At 31.8% G+C, this 17,416-nt stretch overlaps 4 protein-coding genes across 4 annotated transcripts in view; 2 read left to right on the forward strand and 2 right to left on the reverse strand.

Annotated features, from left to right (window-relative positions):
- The window catches only part of LOC119632832 (1-phosphatidylinositol 4,5-bisphosphate phosphodiesterase classes I and II), a 17,550-nt gene extending 10,213 nt beyond the window's left edge, over positions 1 to 7,337 (reverse strand). The window contains exons 1-2 of the mRNA XM_038025954.1: positions 7,124 to 7,337; positions 5,971 to 6,147 (exon numbers count right to left, since the gene is read on the reverse strand). Of these exons, the coding sequence (XP_037881882.1) occupies positions 5,971 to 6,057 (87 nt within the window). The 5' untranslated portion in view covers positions 6,058 to 6,147; positions 7,124 to 7,337. The remainder of the gene's footprint in view (positions 1 to 5,970; positions 6,148 to 7,123) is intronic.
- On the reverse strand, positions 27 to 981 carry LOC119632834 (lectizyme). The gene has a single exon (XM_038025955.1). It carries the CDS (start codon positions 893 to 895, stop codon positions 62 to 64), a length of 834 nt encoding a protein of 277 aa, XP_037881883.1. The 5' UTR covers positions 896 to 981; the 3' UTR covers positions 27 to 61.
- Positions 3,158 to 4,089, forward strand: LOC119632835 (lectizyme-like). The gene has a single exon (XM_038025956.1). It carries the CDS (start codon positions 3,205 to 3,207, stop codon positions 4,015 to 4,017), a length of 813 nt encoding a protein of 270 aa, XP_037881884.1. The 5' UTR covers positions 3,158 to 3,204; the 3' UTR covers positions 4,018 to 4,089.
- A 2,142-nt stretch (positions 7,338 to 9,479) lies between the features above and the next one.
- LOC119633299 (peptidyl-prolyl cis-trans isomerase E) lies at positions 9,480 to 11,539 on the forward strand. The gene is made up of 4 exons (XM_038026786.1): positions 9,480 to 9,757; positions 9,813 to 10,208; positions 10,267 to 10,439; positions 11,223 to 11,539. Exons 1-4 carry the CDS (start codon positions 9,554 to 9,556, stop codon positions 11,365 to 11,367), a joined length of 918 nt encoding a protein of 305 aa, XP_037882714.1. The 5' UTR covers positions 9,480 to 9,553; the 3' UTR covers positions 11,368 to 11,539.
- Positions 11,540 to 17,416: the final 5,877 nt, after the last annotated feature.

Here is a 17,416-nt window from a genome sequence, read left to right on the forward strand (position 1 = left end):
TTTTTTTTTTTTTTTTTTTTTTTTTTTTTTTTTTTTTTTTTGCTTAGGACTAAAAATGTACTTAGTGCAGTGTGTAATATGCGGATTGGACGTCAGCTATCCAACCGATATATTGAGAAACTGCGGTATAAACTGTTGGATAGTTTTTATATGCGCATGGCAAATATCCCCATGATGCAAGACCAATTAGTTCAGTAATTCCATCCATACCCTCGATTACTATTGGGGCGCCTCCATCACCGTAACATGCGAAAACATGAGCACAAACATGCTTACTGGTAAGCGGTGCATTAGAAGGCAGGGCAGCTTTGCATTCTTTTTCAGACAAAATGTAAGACTCGCTACGTTGCAAGTCCTTCACATAAACAGTGTCTTCAGGATTTAATAAGCCCCAACTATATGTGACGGATTTCTTATTATCGAACGCCTCTCCCCGATAAGGTAACAATATTTGTTTAACCGTACCATTAAACTCGAAGGCAGGCATTATGTGAAGCAGGGCGATATTATCAGTGTTCTCGTTTCCGTTAAACTCTTTATGATTATAAGCGAAATCCACTGTCCTAATTTGAGCATCTTCCAGTTTGGTTCGATTGCTTAAACCAGCATAAACTGGAAGGCCTATTACATTACCGGCCATTTTTTCCAAATCATTGACGCAATGAGCAGCTGTCAAAATCCACTCCTTATGTATAATAGTACCGCTACAAACGTGCGCGTAGCTTATGTTTGACATACTTAGAGAAACGAGAAAGGGGGCATCTTTGCTTCCAGCGTTTTCACCGTCTATTATGAAGTGATTAAAGACCCGTTTTTTTTCAATCAAACTCTCTGTTATTGAGAACTCTCCTATAATTACCACGACGGTTATTATAAATAAATATGTTATTGTCATTTTGCCCACAAGTAATGCAATAATTACATAATGTATAGTATGCTTGTCTTTTATAGCCTTTGTAGCCTATATACTTACTGTATACTGTTCGTGTTTAATTTAATAGAAGAAAATGAAGAAAACGCGTTATATTTATTTATAGCGCATAACTTGCGCTAGAAGGGCATATTAAGTTTATGCGGATGCATGCAACGCTCAGAACAACGCGACACAAGTCCAAATTTCTTATTCATCATTTTTTTATTGGATTGAAACCTATTTTGCCCATCTATGAGAATTATTTTTATGCCCTAACAAATTATATCATAATTTTCTAGACGTTCTGGTGGAATTTGGTAATATGACATGCCTGTGCGGTGAGCCTAACTGAAAATGTATTGCATTCTAATTTTTGAATATTTTTCGACAAAGGTCGATGAAAAATCATGTTTGCCCAAAATTTGCGGAGCTAAAATTGGTTTCGGATTAATCGGAATATTTCCGAACCTCTCCCTTAGTAGTATGAGTAGCAAGCATTTGGGGTATTTTAGGAAACAACTAATAGGCCGTAGGCTACTTTGCCTGCCTTTGTCATAGACAGTAGCGGTAAGTTATTTTAATTTGCGTAAAAAAATTGGACATCGATTTTATATTAACCCCGTTCTATATATATATATATATATATATCTAACATTAGTTGCCATGTTTTCTTACAGCGAGGTACGTCAAGCTTCACGCCGTTAATTCAAATAATTAAGAATTGTTGTTGATTATCGAATTCATGAGACTTTGGCATGGTTTTAACCCACACAAATCTGGGTATAAAAATAATTACTGCGTATGCTCAGGTTATATATCATACGTAAGACACACGTTATAGCGTCTACGGTAAGCGCGTATATATATAATATTTTACTTCTTTTATTGCTTTATTAAAACTGATAATGAATGACTGACTACTGATTAGGAATCGATTTCTAGTAACTCACTACTTACGTATATATCCTAAATGTAAGCAATGTGTTAAGTGACTGTAGATGTACCCTTCCGTCTTCATATTTTGTAACTTTTAGAAGTACGACAGATGACGGAAGCTTCCCACGTCCCAAGGCGAGTGTTGCCCTTCTAATTTGGCACGGTATGCGTGAGTTTGTGGATGAATAAAGACCGTCTCTGGACGCAGATGCAAGCATTAAAACTATCTACGCAAAATGTTTACAGTTTTCTTATTTAAGTTCGCCCCGGGTATAAGTAACGCATTTTATATTGAATTTAGTTAGAAATGGTTAGAGGATAATCCGTACTTTCCGTATTGAAACAATCATACTTTGTAAACTGTTGAAGCATATTCCCCTATGCTATATATGGACTTATGGAACACTGATGCATATGTTATTGATTTTGTTCGCCACTAATTTCACTCATACTATTGTCACTATGCAATGCGGAAAGTGTTATCCTTGAAGCTATAAACAGCTTGAAACGGTTTTTGTTTGAAGCAAAAAAATAATTACAAAGTGTACGAAAGTTACGCAGCATAACTTGATAATGCAAGTTATATAATATAAAAAGAAAAAAAAAAACAAAACATAGTTTTCATAATAGATGTTAAATGAGCTGAAGGGGACTTTTCCCGCTTCAGCAAGTCTTTGCTTATGATAACATATTTAATTAAAAATATTTTATACGCGAATTTTAAATCGATTTTATTTCACTCTGCCAACGGAGTTACCGAACGCATTGCTTTCTTGCAATAGAAATAAATGTAAAATCATTTAAATTTAAGGCGCCTAACGGGGAAACTGCCATTGCACAGTGCAGCCTAAGCGTCTCTCTTAAGCCATTAAAAATCTATCTATCACATTTTGATACACGAACGCATACCGCCAAATAGCGTTGCTTTAAAAATTTATGGGATTATTTAAAGACAAATGAAAGTAGGGTGCAAGGGGGGTGAGGAAATGCTCTAATTTTTGTTACGATTTTTCTTCAAATCAATAACGAAAATCCTAACGAATGAATTTATGCAATTCTGTGATTCATTATTATAGATGCTTATCTAACCTAAGAAATATATATATATATATATAGAGATATATACTTATAGAGATAAGTGTTTCAACTTCTCGCTCATATGATTTATTGTTCTAATCCCCACAAAATGTATAAGAAAAGTCAAATAACTTTTATTTATTAATTTGGACAATTTTATAGATTGCTATATAACGGTAATAAATCGCATAATTTAACACGAAAAGATTAGATGTTTTTTTCGATGTATATAAACTGATCTATGTTAGTAAAGACACATCAGTACAATTTCGATCATCATGAAGTTCTTTGCAGTGTTCGCTTTATGTGTGGCTAGTGTGAGTGCGGTAAATTTGGCTGCTATCGCCAAACCAGGTTTCCCGGAAGGACGCATTATTAACGGACATGAGGCCGATAAAGGTGAAGCTCCTTTTATTGTGTCTTTAAAGACCAATAGTCATTTCTGCGGTGGTTCTATTATTGCTGAGAACTGGGTTTTGACTGCCGGTCACTGCTTGATCTTCAATGAATTCGAAATTGTAGCTGGATTACATTCGCGTAACGATGAGTCTGACGTTCAAATTCGCAAGGTTACCGGTAAACATCAACAAATTGTCCATGAAAAATATACCGGTGACGTTGGTCCCTACGATATTGGTCTCATTTATGTCGATAAACCATTCAAATTGAATGCCTTAACTCGTCACGGAACAGCTGCAGTCGCCAAAGTGAATTTGCCAACCGGCAAATATGAGTCTACTGGCAAAGGCAAATTGTACGGCTGGGGAGCAGATAACTCCGGATTCTTACCTAACATTTTGAACACTTTGGATGTAGACATTATTGGTTACGAAGAATGCAAGAAGGCTCTGCCCAGCAATGCTCCTTTAGATCCTGTCAATATCTGTTCCTACACAGCTGACACCACTGATGGCGCCTGTAATGGTGATTCTGGTGGTCCAATGGTGCGTGTCACTCCTGACGGTACTGAATTAGTTGGCGTTGTATCTTGGGGTTACAAACCTTGTGCCAGTTCCACAATGCCATCTGTTTATACTTGGACTTCGGCTTTCGACAAATGGATTGAAGAGAGCATCAAGAACTATGCTTAATATTTGTTAATTACTACCGTTATTGAATGTAAAAATAAAAATATGCAACGGGCATAGCAGCCTGTGAACATAGTCAGAAGTTGTTTCTTAAACTCAATTAAAAAGAAGAACAAATATATTTGCTCGGAGTTCATTCTGAGCAACTTCCTCATAAGCGTAATTTTCATATAATATATAAGGTGTAAATCGCAACAACGATAAATTTCCGTTCACTTTATGTTCATCTTGTGACTGTCATCGTCGATCCACGTTATGAGCGTATTAATCCTTGTATAATACTTGAAATGAAATTCAGAGGGATCTATGCTCGGCTTAAACTGAATCAGGAAACATATCATTTTTACGTCCTCCACCAAGATTGAGAGCATATTCATTTGCTAGAATATTGGAAAGAAAGCTCCAGAAATCTCGTGAGTGCATATATTTTCCGCCTTTCTACAGACTGTGGTAAACATTCTTCAAGGCTGGCAATGCAAGGGAGTACAATGTAAATTAAAAACCCCTTTACTTTTCTCACTACTCATAATTACAATGGATAACAATTTCCCCCAACATTTTACGGATGAACATACATTAGTTGTACGCAACCACGTCCACATTTTAGTATCGAAATTTGGCCTTTTTACACCCACCACTGTAGCACGGGGATATACTCATTTTGTTTTCTTCCATAATGTATATAAAATCCAAAAACAAGCTTCAGTATTTACATATATTGTTGATCAGCGTAAAATTCTGAGTTGATTTACGCATGTCTGTCCGTCTGTCCGTCTTGTGTGCGTTGTTGCCACTGTCCTGCTTGCAAAAATGAAATTATCGACTTTTAGTAGAAACATTGGAAGTTTCTGCAAGCAGGTTGTTTGTTATTGAAAATGACTCAAATTGGTCAGAATAGAAGCCCACAGTGGATCATAAACTGAACGGAACACCGTTTTTTCTAGCAAAAAATTGTGCGTTTTTGCTCTTTACTCGGAAATTATTGAAGTTAGAAGACTGAAATTTTCCACATTCACTTTACGAAGCACCCTGCCCTTTACGAATAAAAATGGAAAACAATCGCCCATGCCCACACAAAGTTGCAAGTGATTAAATTTACCTTTTTTTCACTTTTTTATGCTTATTTATCATAAGGCAAACAAGATCAATTCCTTCTTGCAACTTACAAGGGAATAATAAATATAAGAGAGACGAGACGAAAATATATCAGAATGTTATTTTAAACTTGTTGGAAATGTTGATTTCATCGTCTGTATTTCCATTCGATTAATTTATATACACGCTACTTATTCTCATCTATATGTCACTATATGGAACATCAACTTTCTGTTTCGTTTTTACCTAGAAGTTGTATACTCAGGAAGAGCCAACAATACTTTCAAAATATCATAACATATAAAAGATCTTCCTAAATAATCCCGATCAACATCATAATAATTGAAAAAGCCTAACAATATATTCCTTGTTTAGTTCATATGGTGTAGACCCAAATTTATATCAAAACATTAAATACTATAATGGAATATATATTCAACAACACCAAGAAAAGTAAAAATTTATTCACATTTAACAACCGGCTCACTCCTTATAATGGACCCTAGCTCAACGTTTTACTTTATTTTTCTTATATTAATTTATAGTATGGTCCTAATCACTATCGAATTATTCTGAAGCTTTTATTTGACCTAAAACACTTTTTTCATTATCTAGGTTTTCTTTCGAAAAACAGCAAGAGGTCAGAGGGGTCTTTTGCCCAAACATGCTATGTGACCTGTAGAGGTTATTTATATATTTTATTCATCACTATAAAGATGAGCTTCTTTAACGCTTCTAAGTACATGCTTTTGCCGAACTGAATTTCCAACTGAAAGCCAATCGATTTAGTATATATATTTAAAGACAATTTATGCGTATTGTGATGAGTTTTAAAAGTCTATTAAATATATTTTTACTTACATCGTCCCACTTGATAAATTTCTCTCCATCTCGCATGGCCTGGGAAACCACTGGCCATGTGGACACGTAAGTACCCGCATTAAGCATTTTTATCAAAAATCTGTCTTTTCACCAAGGATTTGCGATGTTTAAGTCCAGAAATTTACACGCATTACGTATTCGTGTAAAAAGTGACAGCTTTAAAATAAATGGAAGGAAGATAAAAGTTAAATGTTGTCATAATACTAATCGTATATAAACAAAATAAAAATGAACACAACTTTATTGCACTTTCTCTAAAAAGTATTTTTAATCTATTAATCCTATCAATGGTAGAAGCAGGAGTAATTATGGCTTAGGAGAGATTATGGCTTAAGTTCTAATTGGAGTTAAAAGATCGACAAGCACAAATATGAAATTGTTGAGGCTTAAATGAGGACGGAAATAAATGGCTTAGTAAGCAGCTGGAATTGATGTATGTGGTTAAAGGAGTAAAGTTTAGTTTCTTCTTTGCAGCGTTACCGATTCCAACCATAGACTGACACTAGCGAAGAAATTCAGAATTTTAAGTTAATAATAGATGCATATATATCTAAACAATGCAATATTTTCACAATTCAATTTCTTTTTCCATGCAAAATTGAAATCCGATTAATGCAATATGATCGAGCGTATTGAAGCTCAATTTCGCTCTACAATCATCATTTACTTCATCGAATATCTCAAAATACTGATGATAGATTCTTAATTCAATGCTTGCTTTGGATTAGTCCGATTAGATTCGTTATGTCAGATATATGTACGCACGAGCTCACACATGTTTGCAATTGATTTAGAGATATTTTATAAATAAAAACGAATTGTGATTCCTACTAACCAGTTGCATGTAACCGAAAATATTAAACCATATATAAAAATATATACATATATACACAAATTTATATATACATGCATACATGCACACCCATGCACACATAATATATGTGTATGTATGTATAAATATTAATCGCGTAAAATCAAAGATTCGAACATAAATTTATTCCAACTTTCAGCCCAAATCGAAGCTAACAACTGCTCTTCTGCATATCGTTAAAACTTTAATTTAATGTATTGCACATTATTACCGATTTAATTAACGGATTTACTTTTTAAACATATTTTTGCAGGTACTTACACATTTTGATTTTGTGACGTGCTTTAACTAATATTTCTCACTTTTGCTCATGTTTTACTGTTTGGTATTTTTCGCCACAAAAAACTTTTTTCTGTATTTCATCTTATTTTCTGTATATCAATAACACTAATACAACAGTCAAACAGTCTCCTCAGAGTATTCCATTTTCATTTCACTTAGAAAAAAATGTAAAATTTGTTACTACTCTTAATAGAAAAAATCAAAAACAAATATAGACCGAAAATAATTTAAGCACCCATGTTTGATTTTTTCACTAGCAATGGCAAATTGAAATATTGAAGAAAAGTGTTATAAAAATGTATAAATCAGCTGTCGAACTAGTATAAAATTCCTTCAAGTGGAATTTCGTTTTGTAAAATAAGAGAAAAGGATGGAACTCTTTGAATGTGAAAATATAAACAAAGAGTTTGTGACCTAAGCCCAAATTGTGAAATCAAAAGAAACCATATTTGACCGATTAACTCTGTTTTGTTTGTAAACATATTACCTAAACTTAGTAAGAAAAATCAGATTTAATACACCACAATGTTAGCGTGTACAAACAGAGATGTTAAGATCTGTTAAAAGCGATGCGAACATGTTATATAACATTTATATAACTTAATTAGTTACTAGAAATGTAATAATAGTTTTTACAACTAATACTAAAGAAAACCGAACTGTTATTGTAAATATCACACTGCATACTTTGTATGCATACTTTGTATTGGGCCTCACAACTGGATCAACTCCTTTTGAAGAAATTATGGGAGATAATGAGATAATATCAATATTGTAATAGTAACCAAACATTTTTAATAAACTTAAAAAGTTATTTATATAAATATGCTTTATTTTACTTGTTGCTTTTTCATTTTAACAGAATTTCTTACACGGTTTCGTCATTTTAACAAAATTCCTTACGATTTAACAGAATTTCTTGCACGGCTTCGTCATTTTAACAGAATTTCGAACACGGCGTTGCCAATTTCGTATAACGATGATAATGACTTTTTATTGATTATATTTGCTTATTTATTAAAAGCATCTCTGTGCTAACGGCCAGAAATATTTGAAAATCGCATGTGAAAGTTTATTATATTGCAAAAATTTTTACAAGTGTTAAAATATAGAAATAAAATATAAAAATTATAATCATTTGTTATCTATAACTATTTAATAAAGTGTAAAGAATTTGTAGTGTATTTAAAAAAAAAGAGAATATATTGCATTAACTGGTAGGTGGTTAGTTATTACTTAGTATTTAATTTTTAATAAAAGAGACCCATCTGAAATGCATTTCGCTTATTTTTTTAAAAGTTCATTAGAAGTATTTGCTATATTACTATTAAATGGTTTAAAAGACCATTACTTGCTTTCAGGCATTTAATGAAGAATTCTAATTATTTTACATTTATTATTTATTTAAATATTTCTATATTTATTTATAAACTGATTTTAATAAATTTTTCATCATTTGTTTTTTTTTCTTTTCAGGTTATTTATTATTATTGTATTATTATATTATTATTATTATTATATTGATGTTAATAAATAAGAAAAATGGTCAATAAGAAATCTTTATCATCTGTTAAATCTATTATATGTGAAAATGCGGCAAAGCCGTACAAGAAACTCTGTTAAGTCGTCAGAAACTCTGTTAAAATGGTACATACTTTCCTTTGCTCTTGTCACTGTTTGTACATGTGAACATACAACTGCGCACTGTTAACGGAGAACCTGACATTGTCAACAGAGAACCGTGCATTCTTAACGAGAACCAAGCATTGCCATATGTTGAAGGCAACTCTGTTCTCTCTATTCTATGAAAACTAATAATAAATTCGCACAGTGGTGTATTAGTTGATATATAATACAGTTTTATGTCTTGTATGATGTGTTTACATTATTTCATCGTTAAGAGGTGCTTCAATTAAACTGAATGTAAATAAGTTGTCTAATATTTCATGTTTGAATTCCCAACATTTTTTGATAAGAAAGAGAACGCAATAGTGTAAGAGGATTGAAAGCATTTCGATCCTCTTCCCTAAAATGGAAAAATCTTAAAAGATAATTTTTTTTTTTAAATATGTTTCGCAATTAACTCAATTAGAATTTGTTAATTATTTTCTTTTTTTAATTTTGTATTTTGGCTCATCTGCTTGTAAGTAAATAATTTTGTTTTCAATTTACAGGTGTTGTGTCTGATAAATGCAACTCTAAACAATAACTTAGAAGAACTAACCCTAGTGCTAATGCCAAATATGAAAACCACCTCGATTCACCGTCATATGAGAGTAATTAAATGAGCGGGCCACCTCGATTCACAGTCGCTCTTTTGATTTCACATAATTTGACATACATAAGAGAGCGTATTTAACAGCTGTTAAGCTACGTGATGCACTAAACATAAACTTGAAGAATGATAAAATGATGTCCAACGATAAGAGAACTGTATACATAGGATCTTTGGCGGACGAAGTTACAGAAAAACTGCTAAATAATGCTTTCATACCATTTGGCGATATAGCTGATATACAAATTCCGGTTGATTATGAATCGCAGAAGCACCGCGGTTTTGCATTTATAGAATATGAATCTGCAGAGGACGCTGCATCTGCTATAGATAATATGGTAAGTATAATAATTTAGATTAAATAATAAAAATAATAACAATTATATTGTTAAGAATGATTCTGAGCTGTGTGGACGCACGATAAGAGTTAATTTGGCAAAACCTGTCCGAGTTAAAGAAGGCAGTTTTAAACCTGTATGGGCCGACGATGAATGGCTACAAAAACATGCCGGCGCTACTTTAACAAATACGGAAAGTAATACAAACGAGGAAACCGGAGTTGTTGTCCGTCCCAATGATGCTACACCTGCGATTATCGAGAAAGCGGAAAAACGTAATCCACAAGTTTTCTTTGATATACGCATTGCCGGGAACGATGTAGGACGTATTGTTATGATTTTGAGATCAGACGTTGTTCCGAAAACGGCTGAAAATTTTCGTGCGTTATGCACCCACGAACATGGTTTCGGCTACAAAGGCAGTACCTTTCATCGTATTATACCTGAATTTGTAAGTTTTAAACATTTAGCAATAATATCAATACCTAAACTAATAGCAATATACCTAGATGTGTCAAGGAGGTGATTTTACTAATCATAACGGTACCGGTGGTAAATCCATTTATGGTAAGAAATTTGCCGATGAAAATTTCACCTTAAAACATAATGGCTTTGGGACTTTATCAATGGCCAATTCTGGTGCGAATACGAACGGTTCTCAATTCTTCATATGTACCACAAAGTAAGTTGCAAACGAATGAGCATCTTCCTATATAGAAATCATATTTTAAAAAAATTTGAAATGTTTTGGGCGATTGTAGTTATAACTGTCTGTTTAGAAATATTTCTTATGTACTTTAGTTTGTATTCATCTTTTCGCTTAAGACTCATTAACTAACCATATGAAGCTGCACGGTGATGCGGTGCTCTTCCACCATTTATTGAAAGCAACAATGCTCTCTCTTTATTCACAACACATGGTAACAGAAGAAAAAGCTTACTATGATTGAAAGATAGCAAGCTGAAAGTACAGGAAACGTCATTGCATGCAATTTGTAAAACAACAAACGTTGTGTGAATGTAGAAAGTGATCCATACTACTCTTGCCATGATGTAAGATTAGGACAAAGTGAAACTTGCCTCCGGCGCTAAATTTTCCATATCTAATAAACATGTTACAGGATAAAGACGGCACCACCTTTAAGCTGCTACCACGACATACAGGTGAATACATAAGCGAAAACGTAAGAGTTTTGTTTTTGTTATTCTCGCCGATAAAGAAATAAATACAAGTTATAAGCTTTGTAAATACTATGGTGACTGCAATTGCAGCAACGACTCTGTTTATTTTGAACACTTTTTTCATTTAAACATGAGCTTAATATTTCGAGACCATCGAGAACTGAACAGACATAGAATTAATGAATGCATATATATTGTAAAGATTTAGAAAATCTGGCGCCAGATATTAAAAGGATAAAAAAAAGGAAATTATGATCACAATGTACGCTTGGTTTAATTTCAGAACTGATTGGCTGGATAACAAACATGTTGTATTTGGTCACGTTATTGGTGGTGCAGATGTTGTGCGGAAAATTGAACGATGCGGCTCTAAATCGGGTGTGTCAACACAAAAAGTTGTTATTTACTCCTGTGGAGAATTAAAATAAGTTGCAAGCGCATACATGCATTCACGCAAGCGTCGTGATTTATTTAGAATTTTTTATCACAAAGAAAAAATCAAATATAGTTTACAAAAATTATCAATTAAACTCATTGTTCGTTACGCATAATGAGGTTGAGAAACCGACAGACGTTAAAGATGACCATTCACACGTACGTTAACGAAAAATACAGTTCAATTGGGTGAAGATGCCTATATAAAAATTTTTGTAAATTTAACATAAATAAATAAATTTATCGAAATTTATTATTATAACGGAAATGAAAATACGAAGTAAATAAAATTTTTAATGGTATTTTCTATATTTGCAAAAATATATTTAGTAAACTTTAAAAGAAAGGTGCTTTTACCTGGATCCATCTGCTATGTTCGCATGGATAAATGAATCGTAAGGTGAAAGGTGGAATCATAAGATTAGATTTGTTTCTAATATTTTCGATTAGATTCATCCAAACCAACTGGTTGTCATATCAACTCAAGCTCGAAAAAGATTAATAGATTTCTGCATCAGGGTCTTTATAGAATTTCGTTCCAAAAGCAACCACAGAATTAATTGAGGAAATATATATAATTTAGCATTCAAGAAGTCTAAACAAATTATAGTTATTATTAATGTAAATACTACGATTGAACCTCAAAAGTAAGATATGCTTTAAATAATATTTAAAGCATAAAGAAAAAAAAGGCTTGAAATATAAAAATCTAGAAGAGTACGGTCCACTTTTAATATTGATATTAAATTGTTGAAAAATGCAAATGAAAATTGTTATTGTATTTGAGAAATGGATCGGTATGTCATCACTAATCACATATATTTCCGTTAATTGGTATTCGGAAAAGATGATTTTGTGGAGGAAATCTTCAAGCGTGGCGAAGCAATAGCAAAGTTCTCTGTTAAAAAGGCAAAGCAGTAGCAAAGCGCTCTTTTAAAAAGGCAAAGCCATAGCTAAATTCTCTGCTAATTGCATTGTATAATTTAAAGCAATGTTAAAAGTTAAAAAAAAACTTAAAAAACTCTGTTCAAATGACAGATCAATGCAAAAACATCTGTTGAAATTCTATACAAACAAACAATTTGGCAATTTGACAACAAACAGTAGCAACAGTAGTAGCGAATAAAGCATATAAATAAATAAATAAAGCATATTGTGGCTTTTCTTTCCTTTTTTAACTCTATTGAAAATGTTTGGTTATTATAAAAACATAAAAAGAAAAATACAATATTAAAAATTTCAACAGTTACTGCAGCAAATTATTGCGTGTTGTCGTTACGGAGTAGATGTTTATGATGAATCGATGCCTTCATGTAACAAATAGAACCACTCTGCTGTAGCAGAATTATATATCCAGCTGCTACGATTTTTTTCCACCACCATCGTTACATTTAACAGACATCGTCATGACGATATCTGTTACTTCGTCCCATTTAACAGATGAGAGAGGCTTTTTACTCACCATTTCTCTTATTTATTTATTTATTTTTTTTTTACTTATTAAAAGCAAGTCTGTGCTCTGCCCATTCACCACACACAGTACTTTTTTTATAAATGGTATAAAGGAAAAAATCAACTAACGGCTTTCTGTGAAATTTCACAATTACAAGAGAAAGGTTGTGTGAATTTTGTTTCCATGAATAACTATCTCTTCCTCTTCACAAAATTTAATAAATCCCCAGGTTGATGCTAACAAAGTCCGTAGAAGGAAAAATTTTAGTCAGATTGTGAGCAAAAATTGTTTTTGTAAAAACCACCAATCTCAGGCTCAACAGTGGTAAAACCCTATTAAATATCATTAAGTTTACTTCCTTCAGTTAATTTAACAAATGTGCAGGGACATTTGTACACGTTGCCGGCAGTCCTATCATTGGCAGTTTGTTGGATTTGATTTTCTCAAATTGCCCTCATTTAACCCAATGGAAAATTGTGAAAGATGTATACCTAAGCAACAGCTTATGTATATTTGCAATGGTTTAGGGGTTCACCTGCAACCTGGATCTGTTCTTGTTGTGGGTGTGCTTCTGTGCTAGCTGTTTAGGGGTTCACCTGCAACCTGGATCTGTTCTTATAGTGGGTGTGCCTCTGTGCTATCTGTGCACATGCTTTTTTTCTTTCTTTTTATTTATTTATACATGAAGTATTATTTTTAAATTTTTAATTTATTTTTAAACTTGCTTATTATTATTGTTCTTTTTTCTTCCTGTTTGTATACTAGCTTTAAAACAATTAGTATAAGATTTTCTATTAACATGTACTGAATTCGACTACAATTTTCTGTAGTTGAATTTCATGTAAAAATGAGTAAATAAATAAATAAATAAACAGTTGTCATTTTCCAATTATTTTTGGAATACAAGACAACCTAATACAAAGAATTAACGGCTTCGTCTCTGGTAAGTTGTTATTTGATCGACTAGCTAACGTGAACTTAACTTCCAATATCGCCGTACATTTCAGGAAGAAATTAAAAATGCAAAAACTTTCAGACATCCTTGATGAAACAACAAAATAAAGGGATAGAAGAATAACAGAATTACAGAATTTATAGAAGAGCGAAACAAGAAAACATTTGAATATAGTAATAATCGCAAATAATAATATCAAAAATACAAAACAGTAAAGCAGAGAAAAATCAAAAATTGAAAAATTTTGCGTGTTCGCTTACATGAAATTGCTGGATCTAAGATCGATCTTGTAAGCAATACGGTTTTTGGTTCCGAGATATTAATACAGAAGCCTACTTCTCAAATCGATAATGTAGCGCCATATTTTCGACTGAATGTCTTACGATCCTGGAACCCATTCTCTAGCGAGTACTCAGCCTCAAATGAAAGTTCCTATAGTGTTAGAAAGTAAATCGATCTCCACAAAGAGTAGTAAAAGTTAAATTTTTGTTCAAAATATGTTATAATAACGAGTTTTGATTCATATATCTGGTATTTTGTTGCAGGAAAACGTACTTTATTTGAGTGGTTAGGGCTTCTTTAGTTTCTATCTGAGAGGTACGTTGCCTTTTCTATTTGATGAACTTATGATGGTTTTGCAAGGGAAAAAAATCATCTGCTGCAGGTTGTGAGGGACTGAAGTATGACATGATCATAGTTCTCTCTCAGCCAAGTCCGTATGCTTTGTTGAATACCATAAGTAAATGTTGTATTAATAACATAATTCGCTATAACTGAGTTACTAAGGAAAAATTGTCATCATAAAAAATTAAAAAAGTAGAATTTTTGCATTCAAATCCTTATTTTTCATTAGAATCCCTATATGGATTGGGATTCAAAAAAATAAAGAGGTTAATTTTAATGGCAAAATATATTTAGTTTCTGTAGAACAGGCAAGGGATTCAAAAAATTGCTCTATCCCCACCCAAATTTTTATATCAATTTAGAAATGCTGAATTACTATAACCAAACGATTTTTTTTTTTTTTTTTGCGACATTTTAAAAATTACAATATTTTTTTCTTTATAAAGTAGTGCGATCCGAATCATTTTCAATAACCGTCGTTTTTGCGTCAAAAAACACGTCAGTGTATTAAATTTGCGTCCTTTAGATTGGCTACGAAAACAAAGACGAATAGATAAGTGGCGGGGATTTAGCTCAAGTGATTCTGGATGTTACAATGGTCCGCACAAACTTATTGACAGAATATAGGGCACCATAAATGATATAAAGTATAAATATGTTGACTAACGTTAGATCGTTTTTTTTTTTCAGAATAAATTCCATTTCGGATACTTTGTGTGAAATTACTTTTCATTGACTCGCGTTTACATTGACTATATTGCGACTATATAAACAATCAATTTTCTCTATATTTTAAGAAGCCCCTTAGCAAATATTACTTATCAGTTGATAATGACCGACAGAGATTTTTTATCAATACTTTTTAAGTGAACTTACTTACCTTCAATGAGAAGTAAAAAATTATCAAACAGATTACAAATACAGAGATTGGCAGTTATTCAGTTGTCATCGTATTGATTTTCTTTTTATTCTTTTCACCTCGTTTTTTCCATCTTCGTTTTTATTTAATTTAATAAAAAATGTGTATATTATTTTTTCGCAGTTTGTTTTCTCTTTTTTTTTTCTTTTTTCTTTTCTTTTCTTTTTTTGTTTTTAAGTGTATAAATAATCCTTTTTTTTTTTTTTTTTTTTGCCTATATAATGATTTTAAAAGTTTAGGGGAATTTTAAAATAATTTTGGGGAAAAAATGTTTTTAAATTAACTAAAAAAAAGAAAAACAAAATTGTACAACTACTAGTACGAAAAACCGAGCAAATTTCCCGCTTGTTATAAAACCTTAAATACAGTGCTTAACTAAACGAGAGGAGAGTTAAGCTACTAAATTAATTGTGTATTACAATATTTTTCGGTTTTTTGTTTCTTTTCTTTTTTTTTTTTTATTTGTTTATACCTACCACCAATCATTCTTTTAATTAAAAAAATCTTCCTATCCGTAGGTCGATCGTATGAAAGCATGTTTACAGTTAAAATAATTAGCGAAAACAAAGGAAAGTTGAGATCGGTTACAATTGTTTTAAGTATGAATAAAGCCAATAGTTGTTTAAAATCACTTTTACTTTAATTACGACAAAAAGTAAGCTGAGATTCTTACGCACATAAATATTAAGTTGAGTAAATTATAGATAAATTAATTAGGCAACGCCCGTAATCGCACCTTTAATTATGCTTACGAAAACGATTTACTTTCTTATCTTATATCACTTATGCCTTAGATAGTGTTCACTTAATAACAGATAAAAAATCGTGAATTTAAATGATATTGAAGCAATATCCTTTATTCACTGTTTTTGGTTGAAGGGAAGTTTCTTTTACCAAGGTAAGATCAAGAGTTCTCCGACTGCAATGAAAATATGGAAATGGAATACAAGCGCTCTCACACTATTTGAGAGAATTCCACTTTATTGCTTATGCAAGTGAAGCCTTCAACTAAAGAATTACTTATGCACATGCGTGGACAACCAATAAATATCTTGAGATTACTGATGGAATTGAGCAAAGCATAATAAAATTCAAGTCACTAGGTTATGCCGATAATTTACTGAAAAGCGGAAGCGGTATTTTTTTCTAAGTAAACGCTGTCTTTAACTATGTAACGCTCTCATGGAAATAAGAGATGAAGAAAAAAATGAAGAAACAGCGATTGTTATCACGCCCGAACGCCATGTTTTCGCTTATATGTTTTAGGGCAAGAATGCCTCTAATTAATTGATTGAGATTGTGCTTAGAAACAAATGAAGTGAAATTTACAAACCGACAGACACCGTTCGGTTTAACAAAAAAAAAAAAGAAAATTAAAATTTTACATAAATTCAGTCTTAAAAAATAACAGACAAAAGTAATGCTAGCAGTGATGGTGGTTGGTATGCTATATTCACCGTACGGCGAAAATAATTTGTTTATTTCAATTTCCTATTTTGGTTTTTTGTTTCTTAATTTTTAAATGATTTTTTTTTGTTTCTTTTTTTACTAAACTATGATGAGATAAAAATTTCCAAGTATTTTCAAGTTTGAAAGTTTGTTCTGCAATTGATTTTACTTTTCGTTTTTTTTTTTTTCAATTTAATGAGAGTAACAGTACAACAAGCATAAGTTTCGTATTTATCAATACATATATAGGGTTTATGATAAAATACTAAAATTTATACAAACGAAATTAAAAATTATAAAAAAAAAATTTTAAAAAATTAAGGGGAGAGAAGGAAAACAAAAAAAGAAATAAAAACGTTATTTGTCTGATATATTGAGTGGTGGTCCGTGAAGCGTCTGTATATAGGTGTAAGCCCAGGCTTTGCTTTTAATGGTTTTAAAGTGACTATAGGCTCACATCAGTAATGTGTATGTATGTATATATATATATATATATGTATATATATATATATATATATATATATATATATATATATATATGTGTGTGTGTGTGTGTTTATCTGTATATGTATTTGTGTGCAACTTAAGTAAAAAATACATGTTTTTTTTTCTCTTTTTAAAGTTAATGTTATTGTGGTTGTG

Source organism: Glossina fuscipes, unplaced genomic scaffold (assembly GCF_014805625.2).
Source record: "Glossina fuscipes isolate IAEA_lab_2018 unplaced genomic scaffold, Yale_Gfus_2 2, whole genome shotgun sequence".
NCBI classification, from domain to species: Eukaryota; Metazoa; Arthropoda; class Insecta; order Diptera; family Glossinidae; genus Glossina; species Glossina fuscipes.

What these genes read in the sequence shown, in the direction of transcription:
- LOC119632834 (XM_038025955.1), bottom strand. Translation starts at nt 895, where the DNA reads ATGACAATAACATATTTATTTATAATAACCGTCGTGGTAATTATAGGA.
- LOC119632835 (XM_038025956.1), top strand. Translation starts at nt 3,205, where the DNA reads ATGAAGTTCTTTGCAGTGTTCGCTTTATGTGTGGCTAGTGTGAGTGCG.
- LOC119633299 (XM_038026786.1), top strand. Translation starts at nt 9,554, where the DNA reads ATGATGTCCAACGATAAGAGAACTGTATACATAGGATCTTTGGCGGAC. An exon ending in CATCTGCTATAGATAATATG is followed by an intron (nt 9,758 to 9,812) that starts GTAAGTATAATA and finishes TATATTGTTAAG; the next exon opens with AATGATTCTGAGCTGTGTGG. An exon ending in ATCGTATTATACCTGAATTT is followed by an intron (nt 10,209 to 10,266) that starts GTAAGTTTTAAA and finishes CAATATACCTAG; the next exon opens with ATGTGTCAAGGAGGTGATTT.